Genomic DNA, 18,119 nt, shown 5'->3' on the forward strand with positions numbered 1-18,119 from the left:
GAGCCTCCCTTTTGACAAAAGTAGCCTATTTCGACAGTCGATTCCCTCCTTGAAAGCATACGGCACACATAAAATAAATACAGGTCCCAAAAATTAACAAATCATCATAACTGTCTAATACATCCTGGGCTGGCTGCGGAAAAACAAGATCATTTTGGATTTATATCTGTAAGTATGGGATTTCCTGGACAGCTAATATCCACAAACAATCAAACACAGAGAACCATGAGAAAGAAGCAGCATTATTTCAAATTTGAGCTGAGAGCCGCGATTCTTAAAGGGCTGCAACAGCAACTGGAGCTGAAAGCTGAGGCAAGAAAATTCCTTCGCGAGGCACTGACGGACACTGCCGTGTTTCCCTTGGCCTTTGTTGGAAGCTTTTAGGTTGCTGGCTTTGGGATATTACAGCAGATGAAAATCTTACAACCACAAAAACTAAAACAGGGACAAAGACGCTAAATGCGTCCTCCATCCTCAAAAATAAAACCAACAAAAAAAGGAAAACACGGATGACTCTTCTCTAAAAAGAGCCGAACCCTTTTATGAGACCTGTTGCCAACATTGGTGCCACCGAATGATCTCATCTTTCATTCTGGCTAAATTCCAACACACAATTTCATTAACCCAGGTACTGCAGGTGATAAAACTCATTTTTCCCTAAAGAGACAGCTAAAAAGTACCAGTTATACATTTATGAAGTACCAGCAATCAAAATTATGGATTTTCTAAAAGGTTTTTAACTACTTTTATTGAAAGGAAAATCGCTGTCTCAGACTTTTGTGACACTATTGCTAATAATAAATTTTACCATTTAGACATAGCAGTAATATGGTAGACAGTGTCAATAAAAGTATGAAACAAAGATGATCCTTGTCTCTTAAGTAATGCTTTCTGATTACACACCGGAAATTATAACGTGAAGTACAAACGGAGAGCACCTTAAGGTATGAAATGCAGCACTCACTGCAAGGCAATGGTGCCCCGGTGTGTGCCTTCTGGTACCGAAATACAGCACGGCGTGCAGCAGGGCTTCTCCAGTCACACAAGTGTGAACCAGGAGGGCGAAAACATTTGTGTCAGTACCTACAGAGGACGTCAGAGCAGTCGTGCGGGCACTCTTTGGGCTCCCTTTTGGAAAGCCTTCCATCCGACATGCCAGGTGTCACTAGAGGGCACTGTGGGATTTGGGCCACCCGGCCTCCTCCTGCAGCGCCTGGAGAGGTCCTGAACTTCCGCACAATGTCAGAAAGGTTAATAAGGATGTTGTAAAAGAAACTGTAGCACTGAAATCCCAACAGCAGCTCGGAAAGAGGTGACGGTCTGGGAACTAGAAGGACGGCTTTCTTCCCCGGGTGCACCGTGGGCAGTGCAGCCCCACTGCCTGCAGGCCCCCTGTTGGATGGGGAGGATGGAGGTTGGGGTCTAGACAGGGTCCAGTATGGCCACCCCACTCCCCAGTCCACCCCAATGCCTGCGAGATGAGCTGGCTGCAGCACATTCTGACACGCAAACGACAGAGCAATTAATGCCTTTGAAACAATTTATGATTTCCGGCCTACTTCAACATGTATTAGCATATACCTGGTTTCTTTAATATACACTTTGTTTTTCCAAAACCACAAACATAGTTGCTGGAATTTCATGTGGAAGTGCTTAAGGGGTTGAAAGTTAACACCTTTGTGAGCTGAGCAGTCTCACAGTTGCTGCTAAACAAAAGCCTCTTTGTAGAAGCTTTCTCGAAATGTTTTCTTAACATGTTCCAAGTAGTTTTAGGCAGGCAACTAAAGTAAACAAGATGTTACCATGATAAAAACACTTGTGAAAACATTACGGAGTGCACTTAGTAGTTTCTTTCACATAAACTCTCCTTGGTTTCATCAGTTAAATGCGCACAAAGCAGACTGCCAGCATCACTGCACTACCGACTGCCGGATCTCTCCAAAGGTCTGCATCTCTCATTTAAAGACTATATTTGATTTTAAAATGGCGCAGCCGTGATTAAACACACCTAAACCGCAATCAAATAACAGCAACGAAAAGATAAAAGGGAAAATAAAAGCAGACTCCATCTCCTCCTTCAATTTCTGCTCTGGATGCTTAGATACCTCTCTGAACAAACCACCCTCCCTCCAGCAGCGATTTCCTAAACAACTTGACATACAGGGGCACACTTCTCCCTGCAACGGCCTTTAAAGACATGCAAATGAAATCAAAGGTAGATCGGAAGGAAAGTGGCTCTGTGCTACTAATTGCTTCTTTGCTGCCGACTGAGACGTGGGCGCTGGTACAGGCACAAGACACGTGTGCCCCTCCAGCCTCCACCTTGCTCCCCACGGCTTGGCACAAGGCCACCAGGTCACAGCGGTGCCACTGGCCGTGTTTGTGTTTTTAGGTTCGGGCAGCACTGGGGACCATGCAGGGTGCTCCTGTTTCATTAGGCTTAGCAGCTGCCCCCGCTGCTATCAGTTAGCTCTAACTGATGCCACATCACATGATAACCAGCGGCTGACAGATTAAAAAACAACGCTAAAACTGCAACTTATTTCTAAAAGAAACAGGGAAATAAACGCGTACAATAGCTCAAGTGTCTGCTGGTTCTGATAAGCATCCTCCTGTTGGCTGTGAGTGAAAGACAACTAGGATCGTTATTTGTACAGTATTTATCTTTGAAATCAAGGGCCCTGTGGTGTACCTCACCTTGGGAACAAACACTACAGAATGATCACAGAAGAGTGTCAAATCTCTGTTTTTGATTTACCAACAGTTATGATATTTCTTCCTCAGGAGGAAAAGAAATAAACCATGTTTTAGACCTGCGAGTCCTTTTTTCTCCTTTAACTGTAGAATCATTTTATTGGCATACAAGGCTCTCATTCCACATGTAACTTCTCTTTGCTTTTTCTAACAGGCCTTGTTTTTTTACCAAGGTAAGTGAAATTAAGCAATGCTGAATGGCTACCCCGGCTGTATTTCACTTGTAAACAAGAGCTTTTCTCTTGAGGGGCCTGTCAAAAGGGACTTGTGGGTTGCACAAGTACCAGAAGGAAACTTCAAGCTTCTACCTGTTATCTTCTCACCGAGTAATGAATTTTGATAGATGTCAATAACATAAGGATGGATGCTCCACAGGAGACTTGGAAGGCTACAGTAACATTTCACAAAGAAACGCTCGCTTCCTAACAGTGTCAATCTGCTCCTTCAGGACATTTGTTTCTGCATTCGCTCAGGGTTAAGCATCACTCTGAACAAAAGGACTTTGGACACTGTAGACTTTGGATAATGAGAAAACAGGTGTGAGCTAGAGGGCTTAAGAAAGACACACTTCTGCTAGAAGGGTCTAACGGAGAAAAAAGATCAGCTTCCCGCTGATAACAGGTTCAAGTCCAGACTGGCCTGTAGTGGCTTTCCGGTTACTCCCCCCTACTGATGGCTCCCCACGCCTCCTCCACATGGACTCGTGGTCTGGGTCTACCAAGCCTTCTGCTGAATACCATATAAACCAATCTTGTCTCCACTCATACCATGCGACTCAACCAACTGCTCTATTTCCTACACATGGTCACATCGAGCTGTGCAATGCTTTGTAAAAACCTTCCTAAAACCAGGAGATCTGCTTTACAACAGAGGACTACCACAGCAAGCAAAGGTGGCACCACCTGACCTTACTCAACGACATGCATTGCTCCAGTATCTAAGGCTACCATAGCACCTTTCCCTTGCGTTAACTGCAATAAAAAATAGAATTGTTTTAAAGGTCTAAATGATATGGTATGGCATATGAATATGAATGAGCTGGCAAGTATGGAGAGATTAGCATTTATTTCACTTAAGTGAACAACAGGATGAATTAAAAGAAATGAGGCAGGCCACCCTTCATGGAAATTTACGACTAGTACCTTCTTATTTTGTAATCCTCTTGTAATGAGAACCTTTTCATTACTGTACCATTCCTGACTTGTAATATAGGTTTATACTAGGACTAGCACCTACTGAATTCAGAAGGGTTTCACCAATGGAAGCAGAACTCGCCCACTCTGCTCTGAGAGCAAAAACCTAACTGTACCTAATGAACATTCTTTGCTGGCTATACGTTCTCACATGGAAATCTAGGAACTGCCACAAAAAGAAAAGACACAGCTGAATGTTTTGGGACCAATTCTACCCATCTACCCCGATATATTCCATATGTTTTTGTGGACTAACCTCATGGCATCACCCCTGTAAATGGGTGAATTTGCTTCTCTGTCTGTTTACATCACAATCACTTTTGAGATCCAGCAACTGAAGAGCCAGCATCATTTCAAAGGCGACAGTGTGCAAATACACAAGGACCTGGATGCACCAGAAGCCCGTGTGTACCTGGAGATCTACCCAGACAGAAAACTCTTTTGTAGTAGGAACAGCTCAGAAGGGTGAGGCTGATGATTAAGCTGTGAAGCAGCCATGTGTAAGTTATTAGAGCTCTGCTGGTCCTTCCCTGCATTGGGATGCACACATTACCACGTACTAGTCCATAATGCACTGTTTATGCAACCTGTAAAACTGTGTTCTTTGGCAGCAAGGAAAGGTCTGCAGCAAACTGCAGGGGCCCAATTAATATAATTATAGTTTATTTTTAGTAGTGCAGACTTTGTTCATCAGTTACTTATTTGACATAAATTAAATTTCACGTGATGCTCTGCAATTCTGCTCAATTATGGACTTAATTTAAGACTAAATTTCTAAATTAAACTGGAATCAAGGTTAAATCAAGGCTGCATTGTTTGCATTATCAATACTGCAACTTAAAAATTAACTAAATTAAGAAGAAAACAAAACTGCAGAATCACAAACTATCTGTTTTATAGTAATACACTGAGCAAGACCATACTTTCCCCATGGGGCTAATTCACCATCCCCTGTTAAAATGTTCTTGAGCCTGATCCAAAAGCCACTGAAGTGAAAGGGAGCTCTCAGTTGACTTCAATGGGCTTTGCATCAGGCCCGTGGTGAGTGACAGCACACAACATTTCAAGGCATGCTTTCCTTACAATGCAAGTGCCAAAAATCCATTCTTACTTTAGAAACGACTGGAAGTCTTCACATACTGCTTCACAGCCTGGCCATTTGCATACGCCGTGTCCATAGAGCGGATGGCTGTGTGAGTGCTCCTCGTGGGATAAACTGGAGGGGAGAAAGAAAAAAGAGAAAAGGGTTGTAACCGAAGGCACAGCACCAATTATTCTTCACAAAGAGTAAAACCACAGATCCTGAAACATCCCTAACATCTCATGGTACCCACCTGACTATGCACACAGGTTTTCAAAACAGAATTAAATACCATTTGCAGAGTGAAGCGTGTCATTCTTACTTAGCTATCCTCCTACATTTCATTCATTAATTAAAAGCTTTGTAAAGAATTTAAATTAACACGGACGGGGGAGAAATAATTTGACAGACCTACTTAATATCCTGCTTGATATTTTGCTGAGAAATGTATGAATATTGCAAATTTACAATTCAACTTAATTGGGAAGAGAAGTCGTCTCCATACAGTGATGTGTTCTTAGAACACGGCACAACTGGGCCCGAGGTGCACCACCCCGCTACAGCCAGGGGAAAAGCACCAAGCCTTGGCTTTCCCACCACATTATCTATTTACTGTGCGTGGGTTTTTTGTTGTTCTTTGCTTCTTTTCAGTTCCGTTTTTCTCCTCTTGCAGGCTGTTTCTCTACACAAGCACAGCCTTCCTACATCCCTGCAAAACATATTCACCGATGTTTCCAAATGTAAAATTCATCATAAAAAAAGGAACCGTGTAATCAAAGGATTCCTCAGCACGAGGGGTTAGTGGGGGCTGTTAACCTCGCTAAGATTTGGCAGGAACGTCGCTGAGCTTTCTGACTACTGAAACCAGGGTTAAAGAAGAAATTCGTATGAACACTAAGGGGTTAATCCTTCAGCGGGATTCCAATCAATACGTAATGATTTGGCTGCACTGATCCAAGTCATGAGATGCTTTGATCCAGGCCATGTGGTGCTCAGGGAAATGTATCTGTTACACTAACTGATGAACCATATTCTAAAATATCTTCTTTATTCAACTTCTGTGAGGAAACTTCTTAAGTAAAGGAATTATTTTTGCAACATCTTCCATAACCTTACATGACTTTTAAACATAAATTGTCAAAATAATATTGAAAACTCTATTTTATGCTTGCACACGTATCTATTTTCCACAGCAAATCTTTCTGCAACAGTATGCCTGCACCATATGACGAACTTCAAACATACACAAAGGATATGAACGCATACCAGCCTCAAGGTGTGGCTTTTATGACTTATTTTATCCCAGATTACAGGTAACGTTATGGATAAACACCTACTTTCTGCCATTTTATGTTTACACACATGTGGAAATGCCCTTTACTCTCCTTCCATACCATTATCTGCCTGTGCACTGTAGCAAAATTTTGCTCTCGTATTGTTTCTTATGCACTGGATAGAGCTGTAGAACATACCCAACATGTTAACCCAAATGCAAGAAAGTTGCCTGTGAAATTCCTGTTGGATACTGTTTGGGCACAACAGCAATCTGAAGATAACTGAAGGATTAAAAAAATTCTTAATTCCTCTACAAGAAAAAAGGTGCAGAACAGACTTGGAAGAGGTATTGTGAGATGTACTTGAAATGAATTCATTATTTCATTACAATCTTATTTCTGACAGTTTCCAAATAGTTTTTCAAGCATAAATATATGCATCAGCTAGCTCATTTCCTAAAGAAACACCGTAGCTGGAAGACTTTCTCCATAAGGGAGTATTTTTCTGGTTCAACTTAACCATTTTTTAAAACACACGAGTTGGGAGAGCCTCTATCTGTTGAGTTTTCAGAAAGAACAAAGGGAGTGATGTGTTCCTCGCAAGTAAATGAGAGAAGTACCCAGCTCAGCCCCTTGGTTGGAAGAGGAGAATGGCTGAAAGAACACTGTCCGCTGAAGTCAGACAGGCACGCGGATCAAATGCCCTCCATGCACACTGGAGGGGAAGAATTCAGAAAATAATGATTTTTGTCATCTGCTTCTATCTCTGAATAAAGAGAAGTGTGAGGAAGTAGGCTTTCATGTTAACACTCCATTAAGGACTATATATGAGAGTTATGATTTCAGTCTGTTTGGCAGAACCCAAAAGAACGTTAGTGCATTAAATTACACATTGAGCGTTACCCGCACACCAAGACGAGCACAGAAATGCCGTGTGACACCAAGTAAGGAGTCGGCCTCCTGTGGGGTTTAAGCACTGTAAATCTCATTATAATATCATCGTCAGTCACATGGCTTAAACCCCCAGCAGGGCTTTTTAAAGTTTCTCCACAAGAGCCTGAAGGCCATGGCCAAGTCAACGGAAAGAGTCCTACCGAGATTAGTATTTATTTTTTAAATCCAAGTGCAAATCTCTTTTCTTTCCAGGGATCTTGCACAAGACAAGACAAACTACGCAGGACATGATACCCTGGTATTGTGTCCAAAGAAAATGACTGAATGACCAAGAGAGTATCAACTGTACGCTGCGCTCAGCATGGCGAAGCCTAGTGCTGTCAATAACCAGAAAGATTGGTGCTGGCTGTAAACAGGAACTTAAAGGTCATTTTGCTAACAGGACACTGAGCATAACATACTTAACACCTACATACAGCTCCCACTGCAATGCAAGGGAGCAGAGTAACTACTTAACCTCACCAAAACCAGTCACTTCAAGAAGGAAAAAAAAAACCAACAACAACAACCCTCTCGTTATTTAAAGAAAAATGCAGGCATCCTCAGTGGGCAGCATCTTTCTGAAGCTGGTTACTTCAATCCCACTCAGGCTTTTCAGTCGTGTGTTCTGGTGACCTTTATGTGTCACTATCAGATTACTGCTATTTTATCCATCTCACTTCTGGAGATGTTATGGATTGCCACTTGTTGGCTGGTAGAGCCTTCAGAAGCACCTCAAAACAAAACAAAGGGCAGTTCGTGCCAGAGCGGATATAGTGCACAAAGGATGCACAGCCAGTGGAAATCGATGGGGAACTCTGTTTTCCTTTAACTCATCTAAGTACTCAACGTTTAAGCAAACAGAGGTGAAAAATGAAGATTTTAAACCAAAGGAAAAAACAAACAGTTCTCTTGGCACAATACAAATATATTTTTTGACTGCTTGATGATGTTACATCTAGTCTGCATGAAAGTTCAGTTTCTATGCTCTGGACGCATCCTTGGTCTCACTGCAGAGGCAGATTTTCAGAGGACCTGAGCACTGGCAAGCAGAAGCAAGTTTTGGCTTGATTTCTAATGACACACTGGAGTAAGTCCCTGTTTCTGTCACCCTCTCCTTCCCAAGGACCCACTTCCCTGCCTGGGTGCTGGTGATGCAATGCTTTGCAGTGGAAGCAATTTTGTATCAACACAACCAAGGAACAAATGATGTACAATTAAGAATACGTCCTTTTCATCCTCCTTGCTATTAGCACACCAAATTCTTAACATACAATAGAATGAATTCCAAATAATGCAACAGTACGGCATTATTACATCAAAGCACAATAAAAACGCCTCTGGCAAGTAAAATTTCTTGCGTAAGTCAGCTTATTCATGACATACAACAAAGTAATGAAATCCACGTGGGAAGCTGCAAACTACGTAAGGGTCCACCTAATTCTCACTGCCTACAGCCTGCTGTGGGGTTACATGGAACAGGCTGGGCCAAAGGCCACACACCTCCCAGTGCCTGCTCGTCTGCACAAGGGAGAGGGATCTTCACCTCTGCCTTCACCACAGCACACTGCTTCTTAAGCCCAGGGATCTCCAGACAGCTTAACTCAACCCACACTTAACCAACCAGGTGAAACTGGGTACTTTGCTTGTAAACACTGGCAAAGAAGCCAAGGTTGGATGTGAAAACCAAGCAAGCAGAAGCCTCGGCAGTAATACTCCTGCCACACACTGGACCATGTTTTAAATATTCATGATGCTGACACAGTTCATATTCCACTGTCTCTCTTCTATGTCTGCTTGGGCCAATGATCTTTGCCAAAATGCTGGGGGAAGTCAGGGACGTAAAGAAGCATCCTTGATTTTCTGTTACAGTTATGAAGCATCTGCTCGTGTTTTATCAGAGCAGAGAACATGCCTGAGCCACCTGCACACTGAAAAAATCAATAGCATATCTCCTGCTTTACTCTAGGAAGAGGGGCTGAGCAGAGATTTCACAGGGCTGTCTTTTTTTAATTATTGTTTTTATTTTGTTGGGGCAGGGGGAAGTGACCTCATCTGCTGTGAAAGCTCTGGGTGGGAGCACAGGGCTCAGATGGGAACATCCCAACCCCATCCCACAGCAGTGCAGGTGAGGCACAACCCAAACCGAGCCAGGTCTGCAGTGCTTATGGTGCCCGGGGAGCTCGAACCCTCACCGCAAGGCACAGAAGGAATAACGCTGGTGGAAATGCCAAGACTCTCTGAGTCAGAGACGTTTGCTGCATTTAAAATCTAAATGGAAACTGTAATGATTACATCCTTGTACCAACTGATTCCTAAGTCACCACCAACAAGTAAACAGCTGTACTCGAACGCATGATACTCTCTTCATGACAAGATCACCTGAGTAAAGATGCGCTTTGCAGTGAAGCTGCACTTGTGCAAATCCTCCTGAACTCATACCAGGGTGTCTTGGCACCCCTTTCCTCCCTAATCTGTGAGCCAAATAAAATAAAATATAACAAGGTAAAAATATATATCAAGGAGAGTATGGAGTCACACACTCGGCTGGGTTACTTCTAAATATTCATGCCTCCATCCCAGTGACAGCATCAGCCACAGCGCAGGTATTTGATCTGAAGAGAGAACTGCCTGAGCAGGGGAAATGCCTCGCCACTGCAGGATGAAGCTCAGCAGAGAGCTGAGGGCTTTCAGGGAGGTGGCAGTCGATGTGCATGGCCAGTGGCAGCTTGCAGGCTTCCACTTTTCTGGTTGCTTTTGAAGGCTTTTTCTCCCCTTCCTCGTTTCTTCAGCCCACATCCAGACCGAGGGCTAGAAGTAGCTCGTGTTTTACATCAAGCTCTATTGGAAGTAACAGGAGTAGTGTGTTACGTTTTAAACGACTACACCAATTTAAGACAAATCAGGTTAAAACTGCAGCCCACAGGCTGAGATCCTCTCTTTTAATCGGTGTGTGCTAACTCAGAGACTTGTGCAGAAAAATATGACAAAGCCTCAGCACCGCTGCCGTAACACAAGAGCAGCAACGCGCCGAGAGTCACTGCCTGCCATCCGCACTGCTCTCCTTGCCTGCTGCGAGCAGTGCTGGAGCATTTGCAGTGGCACCGAGACAAAATCTGGCTCATATTCCCCTGCTCTTCTACCCCCACCCTCACAGCACACTGCAAGGAGTATAACCAGACTGGATAATTAAACACATCATCCTCTGGTTTTAATCTACGAATGGATGGTTTGGATTATTAATCAACATTATGACCCTCTGGTGCTCTGACTGTACTCGGTGCTTCCTCCAGGGCCAGCCCTGCTTCCCATCCCACACCAGAACTGCCACTGCCCCACACCACAGCCACGGAGGTGCTGAGTGCATCACTGGGTTATTTGAAAGAAAAAAACCACAGCATTGAATCCATCGCTTCTATCAGGTGGAAATTCCATCCCTGCACTTGAATTTAGCATTAACAAGTTTCTGTACTATTTAAAACTCCTATTTTTATTTCAACCTTCTGCCTCAGTGCTGTAGTGAAAAGTACATCAAATACACCCAGACGCACATGATTTGAAACGCTGGATTTGAAATTCCAGCACTGCTAACTAATGAGAACCATTTTTTTCCTTCTTCCTCTTTGTAGCATCACTTCATGTACTTACATACCATAATCACATCCTCCTAGAGCCTCTATTTTTCCAGGGTGTAGATCTTTAATTCCCTTTAATCTGTCTTCATAGCCTATTCCCTCCAACTCCTTTATCACCCTCGCTGCTCTCCTCTGTATTTGCTCCAGCTCCTCTTTATCCTTTCCGAAAGAGAGTGGCCAATTGTACACCACACTCTAATTGTGGTTTAACTGGTTCTGCGGAATGGAGAGAAGGAAAAAGAAGGACTCTGGATGCAACACATGTGTTTACACCTCCTGCGACCGCGCTCACCTTTTTAACCACGGCCCGGCCCATCTCCATTTCCCAACCCAGCTTATGCCTCAGCCATTTCCCACACAACCAATGCTGAGCGGCTGACGCGTCATTTTGAGAAGGCAGTTTGGAATTTTTATTTCCTATCTGGGCTACTTTCTACTTATCCCTGTTAAACCTCATTTGATTCCTCTCTGAACAGTCTCCTAATTTATTCAGATGAAAATGGATTGATTCGGTATCTTAGTTTAATTAGGGGAAAAAAAAAGCGATTCTATCACTTTCTGGAGTGCCTGTATTTTTGCAATACTTTCAGCACGGCAACCCCATCCTCCCTCCAGGCCCGAGTCGCACGGCAAAGGGAGGGGGCACTGCCACAGCTCTGGCCCTGATTCAGCAACGCTTTTAAGAACACACGCGAGATTAAAAGACACAGGATTAGACCTCCAACTTGAATGGGACTGAGGTGTAAAATTACAACCATGCCTACATACTTTGCACAAAGATCCTGTTTGCCAACGTTATTTTACTGTAATTTATATGCCGTTGTTACATTTAAACTTACACACTGGGAAACAAGAGCTATTCCTGTTTAACAACACCATTATATTCCGTTACGTTTGGAGCTGAGGAAGCCCTTCAGCCTTCCACAAACCGGTGAGACGTCAAAAGATACGATTAGCACGGATTACGCACTTGGGTATTTTCCACCACTGTCCCACAGGCACAGCGAAGCCAGCACAGAAGGTGACTGTCACATCACATACGGAGCAACAGTTCAGCGCTGTGCCTTCCCCACCACGGTCCTGCGGCAGCTGAAGAAGCACCATTTGGGAAAACGTTTGTAAAAATAATTATGATAAATGGTGACTCTAAGGGAGAAGTACGGTCGAGTCACTGATTTCTCCCCGCTGTTCGCTTTCCCTCTGACAAATGCTGCTTTGCAAAAGCACAAAGATCTATAGGACATACGCCTGTTTCCCCAGGGAAGCATGCTTAATCATACAGGTAGCGTAAATATCAGATGCTGCTGCAGGTGCTAGGCGCCTATTTGTTTGTGTTTACTAAAAGGCATAACAAATAGTCACACTAAAGCAGAATGTTTGGCAATGGAATGACAGACACCAGAGCAGCCATAAATCACGCTCTCTTGCTTATTCCCGAACCATTGCACAACACCAAGCAGTCAGTCCCCTGTTCTGGGAGGGCCCATGTGCTGCACTTTGTCCCTTTGAGGGGCAGCCACCAGCAGCATCCTCCCCGAGCACAGCACAGCCAGGAAACACACGCCCCCAAATGAAAAAGTAACAAGAAATAGAGGTAAGACACACAGCCAGCTCACATCGTTTACAGCTTTGCAACTTGTGAGTTAATTCATGGTATAAACAAGGACGAAAATGTTTCTTCCGAGCAAGACTTCCTGTAAACTGTTCATTAGAGCGGGGCTGGGAGCAGGGCTGGTGCACCTGCTGATTAACCATGCGCTCCAAGAATAAACACAAACTGCAGCCAGCAAGATTGTTCTGGAATTCGCTCAGAGCTGATTTTTTTCCCCCCACGTTATAAATTGGATCCTACCATAAAACAAACAGCAGAACATAGGTTGCCGAGAGTTAAAATCTACTTTTTACACTACATTGACCACAGCACCCACAGGCACAGCTACAATGTCTTTCTATGAATGGGACAGATTGCCATATGGATGCAGACACTGAACAAGCTGTACAACTCCTGGCGACAAGTGCCTGGGGGACTGTCCTATATTAGCACCACCTGTGCTGTGGAAATTGTGCTCTGTGTATGAAATGGTATTTAAGGGCCCATCACGATGTTATTTCTGAGTACACACAAAAAGGAAAAAAATCACAGTTAAAAAGAATTCTCTGGCCGGCGGATCTGTTGCTCAGTTCCCGAGACCGTTTCCCAAAGGAATACTTATCTCCTGCATTCACAGAGCCCAAAAGGACGAGCTGTGACACTTATTAGCAGCTCCCTTGCCCAGGCTCACACCACTGCTTTAATGAGAAGAATACACCGTGCAGGGAGCATACGCCTTCCCTGAGCACACAGGAGAAACCAGAGTCCCCCCCACCTCACCAGCATGGAGAAGTACCTGATGGTGTTACACAAATGAGAGCAACGCAACACGACTTTCCTCCAAGTGCTGCAGGAAGAGCTGCACATCCCCAGGACTGAATTTCAGTGCATTCACACTGTGCTGGATATATGAGTCTGTCTGAGGGTCAAAAATAGAGCTGTGGATTAGCACAGGATCTCCAGGGAGGAGGAAAAGGGGTCTGAGCTGTGCCCAGATGCTCGGTGGGGAGATCTCCCCTCTCCAAACCGTAAGAAAAAAAAGGGATGCCAAGAAAAAGAAAAGTAAAATAAATTGAATTAAAGAAAAACAGTTGTAAAGTGAACATTACAACCTGGGAAAAATGAGGTCATTTTATTGAAAAACTCCTTTTTTTTTTTTTCCTTTCCATTAAACCATAGTGAAACGGATAAAGTTTATACAGCTTAATGGTGGCGTTTTATTTTAAATGCTACTCAATATCTTAGCAGCACGATATAACATGATATAACAGCTGTCAGGCTAACTGCTCGCTTTTTATTGAGGAGCAGAGAAAATAGCTGCACAAAAGCCACCTAACTTCTCAACTTTCACGGCATTGTTAAGGGAGTTTCTTTTTCGCTCTCAGGCTGAGACACGTATGATAAGATATCGTACAGCCCTTCGTTAGATCCCAGCTCATCTCTTCGGGACAGCCCGGTGTCACAAGCAAACACTGAAGAAGGACAACTTGGAGGAAACAGAAAAGCAGGAATCCACAGCACGGTCAAACAAAACCAGGTCACTTTTTTAAGAGTGCTACATAAACACCTCTACTAAAAAAGGACAGATTTTCATTAGGCTTCAAGTATTTAGACAGGAACGTATTCGCAAAAGTTTAACTGCAAAGCACGTGCAATTAACAGAAAGCCATCAGCTATTCCTCTGCTATGTAAAAATAGCATTAAGCTGCATTAAACACACGTGTAAGTATCTCAGTTGCAAGAAAAGGGAGGAGATATGCAAAGCACTCAGATATCAAACAATGATCTGTTGGCCAGATGGAGGAATAAAACAATACATATGCTAAAATTTGGAAAAGTTCTGTTGTGTGTCTGCCAAGGCTCACCCGATCTATTTTAAGTGCTTTCTAATACATCAGCTTAGTGTTTGGAGTTGTACGACTGATCATTACTATGTGTGACCAGGAACCAATGGAGCGCTGGCATTTAGGAGCTCTCTGATGGTGGATTCCTGAGGGCTGGGAAGCATCGCACCCCCCTCGCTCAGGCACAGGCCACGCGCCACACAGAGTAATTAGAGACTGTTATATTAGTATCTTCCGCTGGGGAAAAGACATCAAATAAAGTAGAACCAAGTTCCCAGGGTTTAGCAGAACAACCCTCATGTGACGGAAGATCTGCTGGACAGACTGAAGCAAGTGGCCTTGCGTGACAGATTGCGGATCTGAAGTAACCTCCTCAGCAAAGCTGTGCTGAGGGCAATGCTCAGCGAGCTCACATCGCCCAGCAGCTGTAAGGAGCCGGAAAGGCTGAGAAATGTGATGCTGGCACCAGAGCAGAATGAGCCAGGGACTGCCTAGAGATGCCGGCCAGGAGAGGATCAGGCCTGGGGAGCATATGGGCTGCAGGCTGAACTGTTTCATCCCGAGCATTAATAATGGGCCAAAATCTGTACTTCTTAATTGCGCCGAATCCTAATGCCCTCATCTAAGGGCCCTGGGATTTTGATGGAGGATCAGCTGGCATGGAAGATAACAACAGCGAAACAAAAAACACTCAGCTGAGGCAGCGGATCAATGGCTGCCATGCTGACCCCTCACTCACCTTCAGAGCTTACTCCCAACTCCTTCCTCCTGCAGCACTCTCAAGAACTAGTCACTTAAAAATCCCTTCACTTATCCATCTTTCCTGTGAGATGGCTCTTCACCTAGGGCAAGGCTCAAGTAGGGCAGGAAGGGACACGAAGAATTAGGAGACAAGCATGAGATTGCTGGAGGATGGAGAAAGGTTTCTTGAACACACAGGAATATTCCTGCACATGCAGATTTTTGGATGCACACACGAGGTGATAAAGTCTGTGGTCACCTCAAGTGATCACACATCCATCAATCTGATTTTGCTGTTTTTCCTACAGAAATAATCAAGTTTTCCCTAAGGAAGACAAGACGGAATGACACGCTCCTGTCCTTGACACTGCTAAGCACAGCAGACGTACCTAACTGGCTGCCCATATACATTTATTTACTTGTGGAGAGAGAAAATGCTTGTTACCGAAGAAACCCAAAAGCTGATAAGATGATGAGAGGTTTGTATGCAGGCTATGGTCTCACTTTTGCTTATCCTGAGTGAATACAAGTATCTATAACTAAGTATTTCCCTTAGGGTACTGATGTCTGAGGTATGTTTATTGCATTGAGTGAATTTATATATATAATCAGCACAATAAACATTATTAAATTGTCTGAGTAAAATCAAAGCATGAAACACGCAGTCAGTGCTGAATTCTAATGATGCTGAATGCCCATGATTGCATGGGGAAAGGATCTTAACAAGCCTTGATTTGAGCTTTGGCATCCGCCTCACAAATCACACGAAATGTTCTCTCTTTAATAGTGCTGAATATTGATAAATGTCTCCGCACGGCACAACAGGGAAGTTGGTCTCTATTGGCAATCTTTACCAAAGTGTGTTTTTTCCTTCTCTACACTCAAGGGTTTACCCTGAATGATTTAATTATAATTTTCCTTGTGTAAGACAAATTAAAGAGGAGAGTAGGAGTGTCATGCCAAAGCAGATTATTTATCTCCTTAACAGATTGCTGTGCACCAAACCCCAGAGCTGCTGCTGCCGCTACTTACAGGAACTGGGCGAAATGTGGGGCAAAAGCATAGATGTAATATACATTTAAAGCCCAAGTGAATGAAAGCGTTAACCCATTATTTATAGCTGGAATCATTTCATTACTGTGAAAGCCACATACACAGAGCGCATGCAACCCATGAGCAGCACCATAATTCCCCCTGCCCATGCAAACAAACAGCGGCTGCCTTTTGCTTTCAAGCATTCTGCTGCCCTGCAGTACAGCCATGTCCCGGGGTGACTTCTGCCAACCTCAGCTTCTTGCCATACAGGGGAACTTCTCATCCCTCAGCTCAGAGGACTGCAGGTGACACCGGACCTGACTGGGACCAAAGCTTCTCCCTGTATTACGATGGCACTGGGCTGGTGTGGCACAGCAATGTGTGGGCATGCCAAGCAGCCAATCACTGCAGTTCTCCCTCTATCTTAAAACTCATTCATGGCAAAAATATCCAACATGTTCAGCTGAGCTCCTGCCTGCTGATGACTTTCAAACAGGTACTTCTGCTGCCACTGCAGTCAGACAAGTGCCTCCTACTACGCAGGGCCCACAATCTGAACCAGAGGGATCAGGAACCCCATAAAACACAGCCAGAACTATCCCAGCAAGGACAGCAATGACAGTAACTCCCACATTACCAACTTGCCTCCTGCAGCCTACTCCTTCTCAAAAGCCCTAGAGGGTGGGGGGAAACAGCTTTACAGCATGCCCTAAAAGTTAATGTTACCTGTATATGATTATTTATGGCTGCCGGGCAGTCGTTATGATGTGGCTGTGGTTAACTGTTAGGACACTTACAGCTTTTACTATGTGCTTTTTATTGTTGTTTAAATCCAAATAAATAGCTCTTGGTTCTATCAGATGGGAGCTAACAGCTGACTCCAATGGTGCTGCATAAGCAACAGAGACGTCTGCATCACTCCTCTGCCCCACAGTGATGCTGGCATGAATTAAGTCTCAATCAGTCACATTAAGTCCCCTGATGCAGGGCAGCAGCACAACACACATCTCACAAAACACTACAAAAATAAGCAAGCTGTGGGTGCTCAGCATGTGCCCAACCCTGGTGCATCTGCATCTCCATCATGGGATGATGGACTCGGGAAGCTGGCTCATTAGGGAAGAGGTAAGGGAAATGGCAAACTGAAAGCTGACAACCCCTCCAACCTGATGGCAGCTGGGGTCTGCTGTATGTGCAGCTCAGGTGTTTTGCTGAGCTAGCTGGGCAGTAGAACCAGCACACATTTATTTGCCTGCAAGACCAGCCAAGCCACGTTCCCACCAGATCCACTGTTATTTCCAGTCTTAATCTCTGAGATCAGAAAGTAACCAAAGCTCTGCCTGGGCCTGTGCTCCCTTTTGTAACTCAACTAAAACTTTAATTCCTGTGGGCTTTCAATACTGCAATGCACTTGAGCTTCTCTCCCTGCTCACCTGCCACCCCAAATGCCTTGTCTGAACATAAAACAACCCTTCGGAAAGAAACACATCTAAACCAAGAGGCATTTCACCTGCATCATAAGAAATGCAGGCAGGCACCATGGGGCCTGGTGAGACTGCAACACAACCCTTAAGTGCATCAGTAGGCTTGCTTTCTTCTGCCTGGAGTCTCCTGCTCTACTTATGGGTAAAGATGTAATTCAATCACTGCAGCAAATGGATGGTGTAAACCTTCAGTGTACCAAATGGAATCAAGACAAAGCAAAGTCTGCAGCCCTCTTATTTGCATTCCTAAATACACCTATTTTTTTACTTTGATATTGAAGAGAACTCAATAGAACGTAAGTAAAGTATAATGACAAGCTTTAACAATACATCTATCAATTCAACAACAGGAGATCTTAAGTCTTCTAACCTCATTCAGTCTCAAACAATACTGTGGCATGTTTATGCATTCCTAGCTCATTTATTTGGAACTTTACTAATAAAAACATATGTATCTCCCTGTTTGTAGATCCCAATTGCATCCAAGCCACAATTACACAACAGCACTCAAACACATGGATTTTCAGCTCTTCCTGATGGTATATATGATTCAT

The 18,119-nt window shown here is 44.0% G+C and overlaps 1 protein-coding gene across 1 annotated transcript in view; it reads right to left on the reverse strand.

Annotated features, from left to right (window-relative positions):
• Positions 1-18,119, reverse strand: part of FOXP1 (forkhead box P1) — a 332,004-nt gene that overhangs the window by 34,599 nt on the left and 279,286 nt on the right. The window contains 1 exon segment of the mRNA XM_032447314.1: positions 5,059-5,163. Within this exon segment, the coding sequence (XP_032303205.1) occupies positions 5,059-5,163 (105 nt within the window).

Source organism: Coturnix japonica, chromosome 12, assembly GCF_001577835.2.
Source record: "Coturnix japonica isolate 7356 chromosome 12, Coturnix japonica 2.1, whole genome shotgun sequence".
Lineage (NCBI taxonomy): Eukaryota > Metazoa > Chordata > Aves > Galliformes > Phasianidae > Coturnix > Coturnix japonica.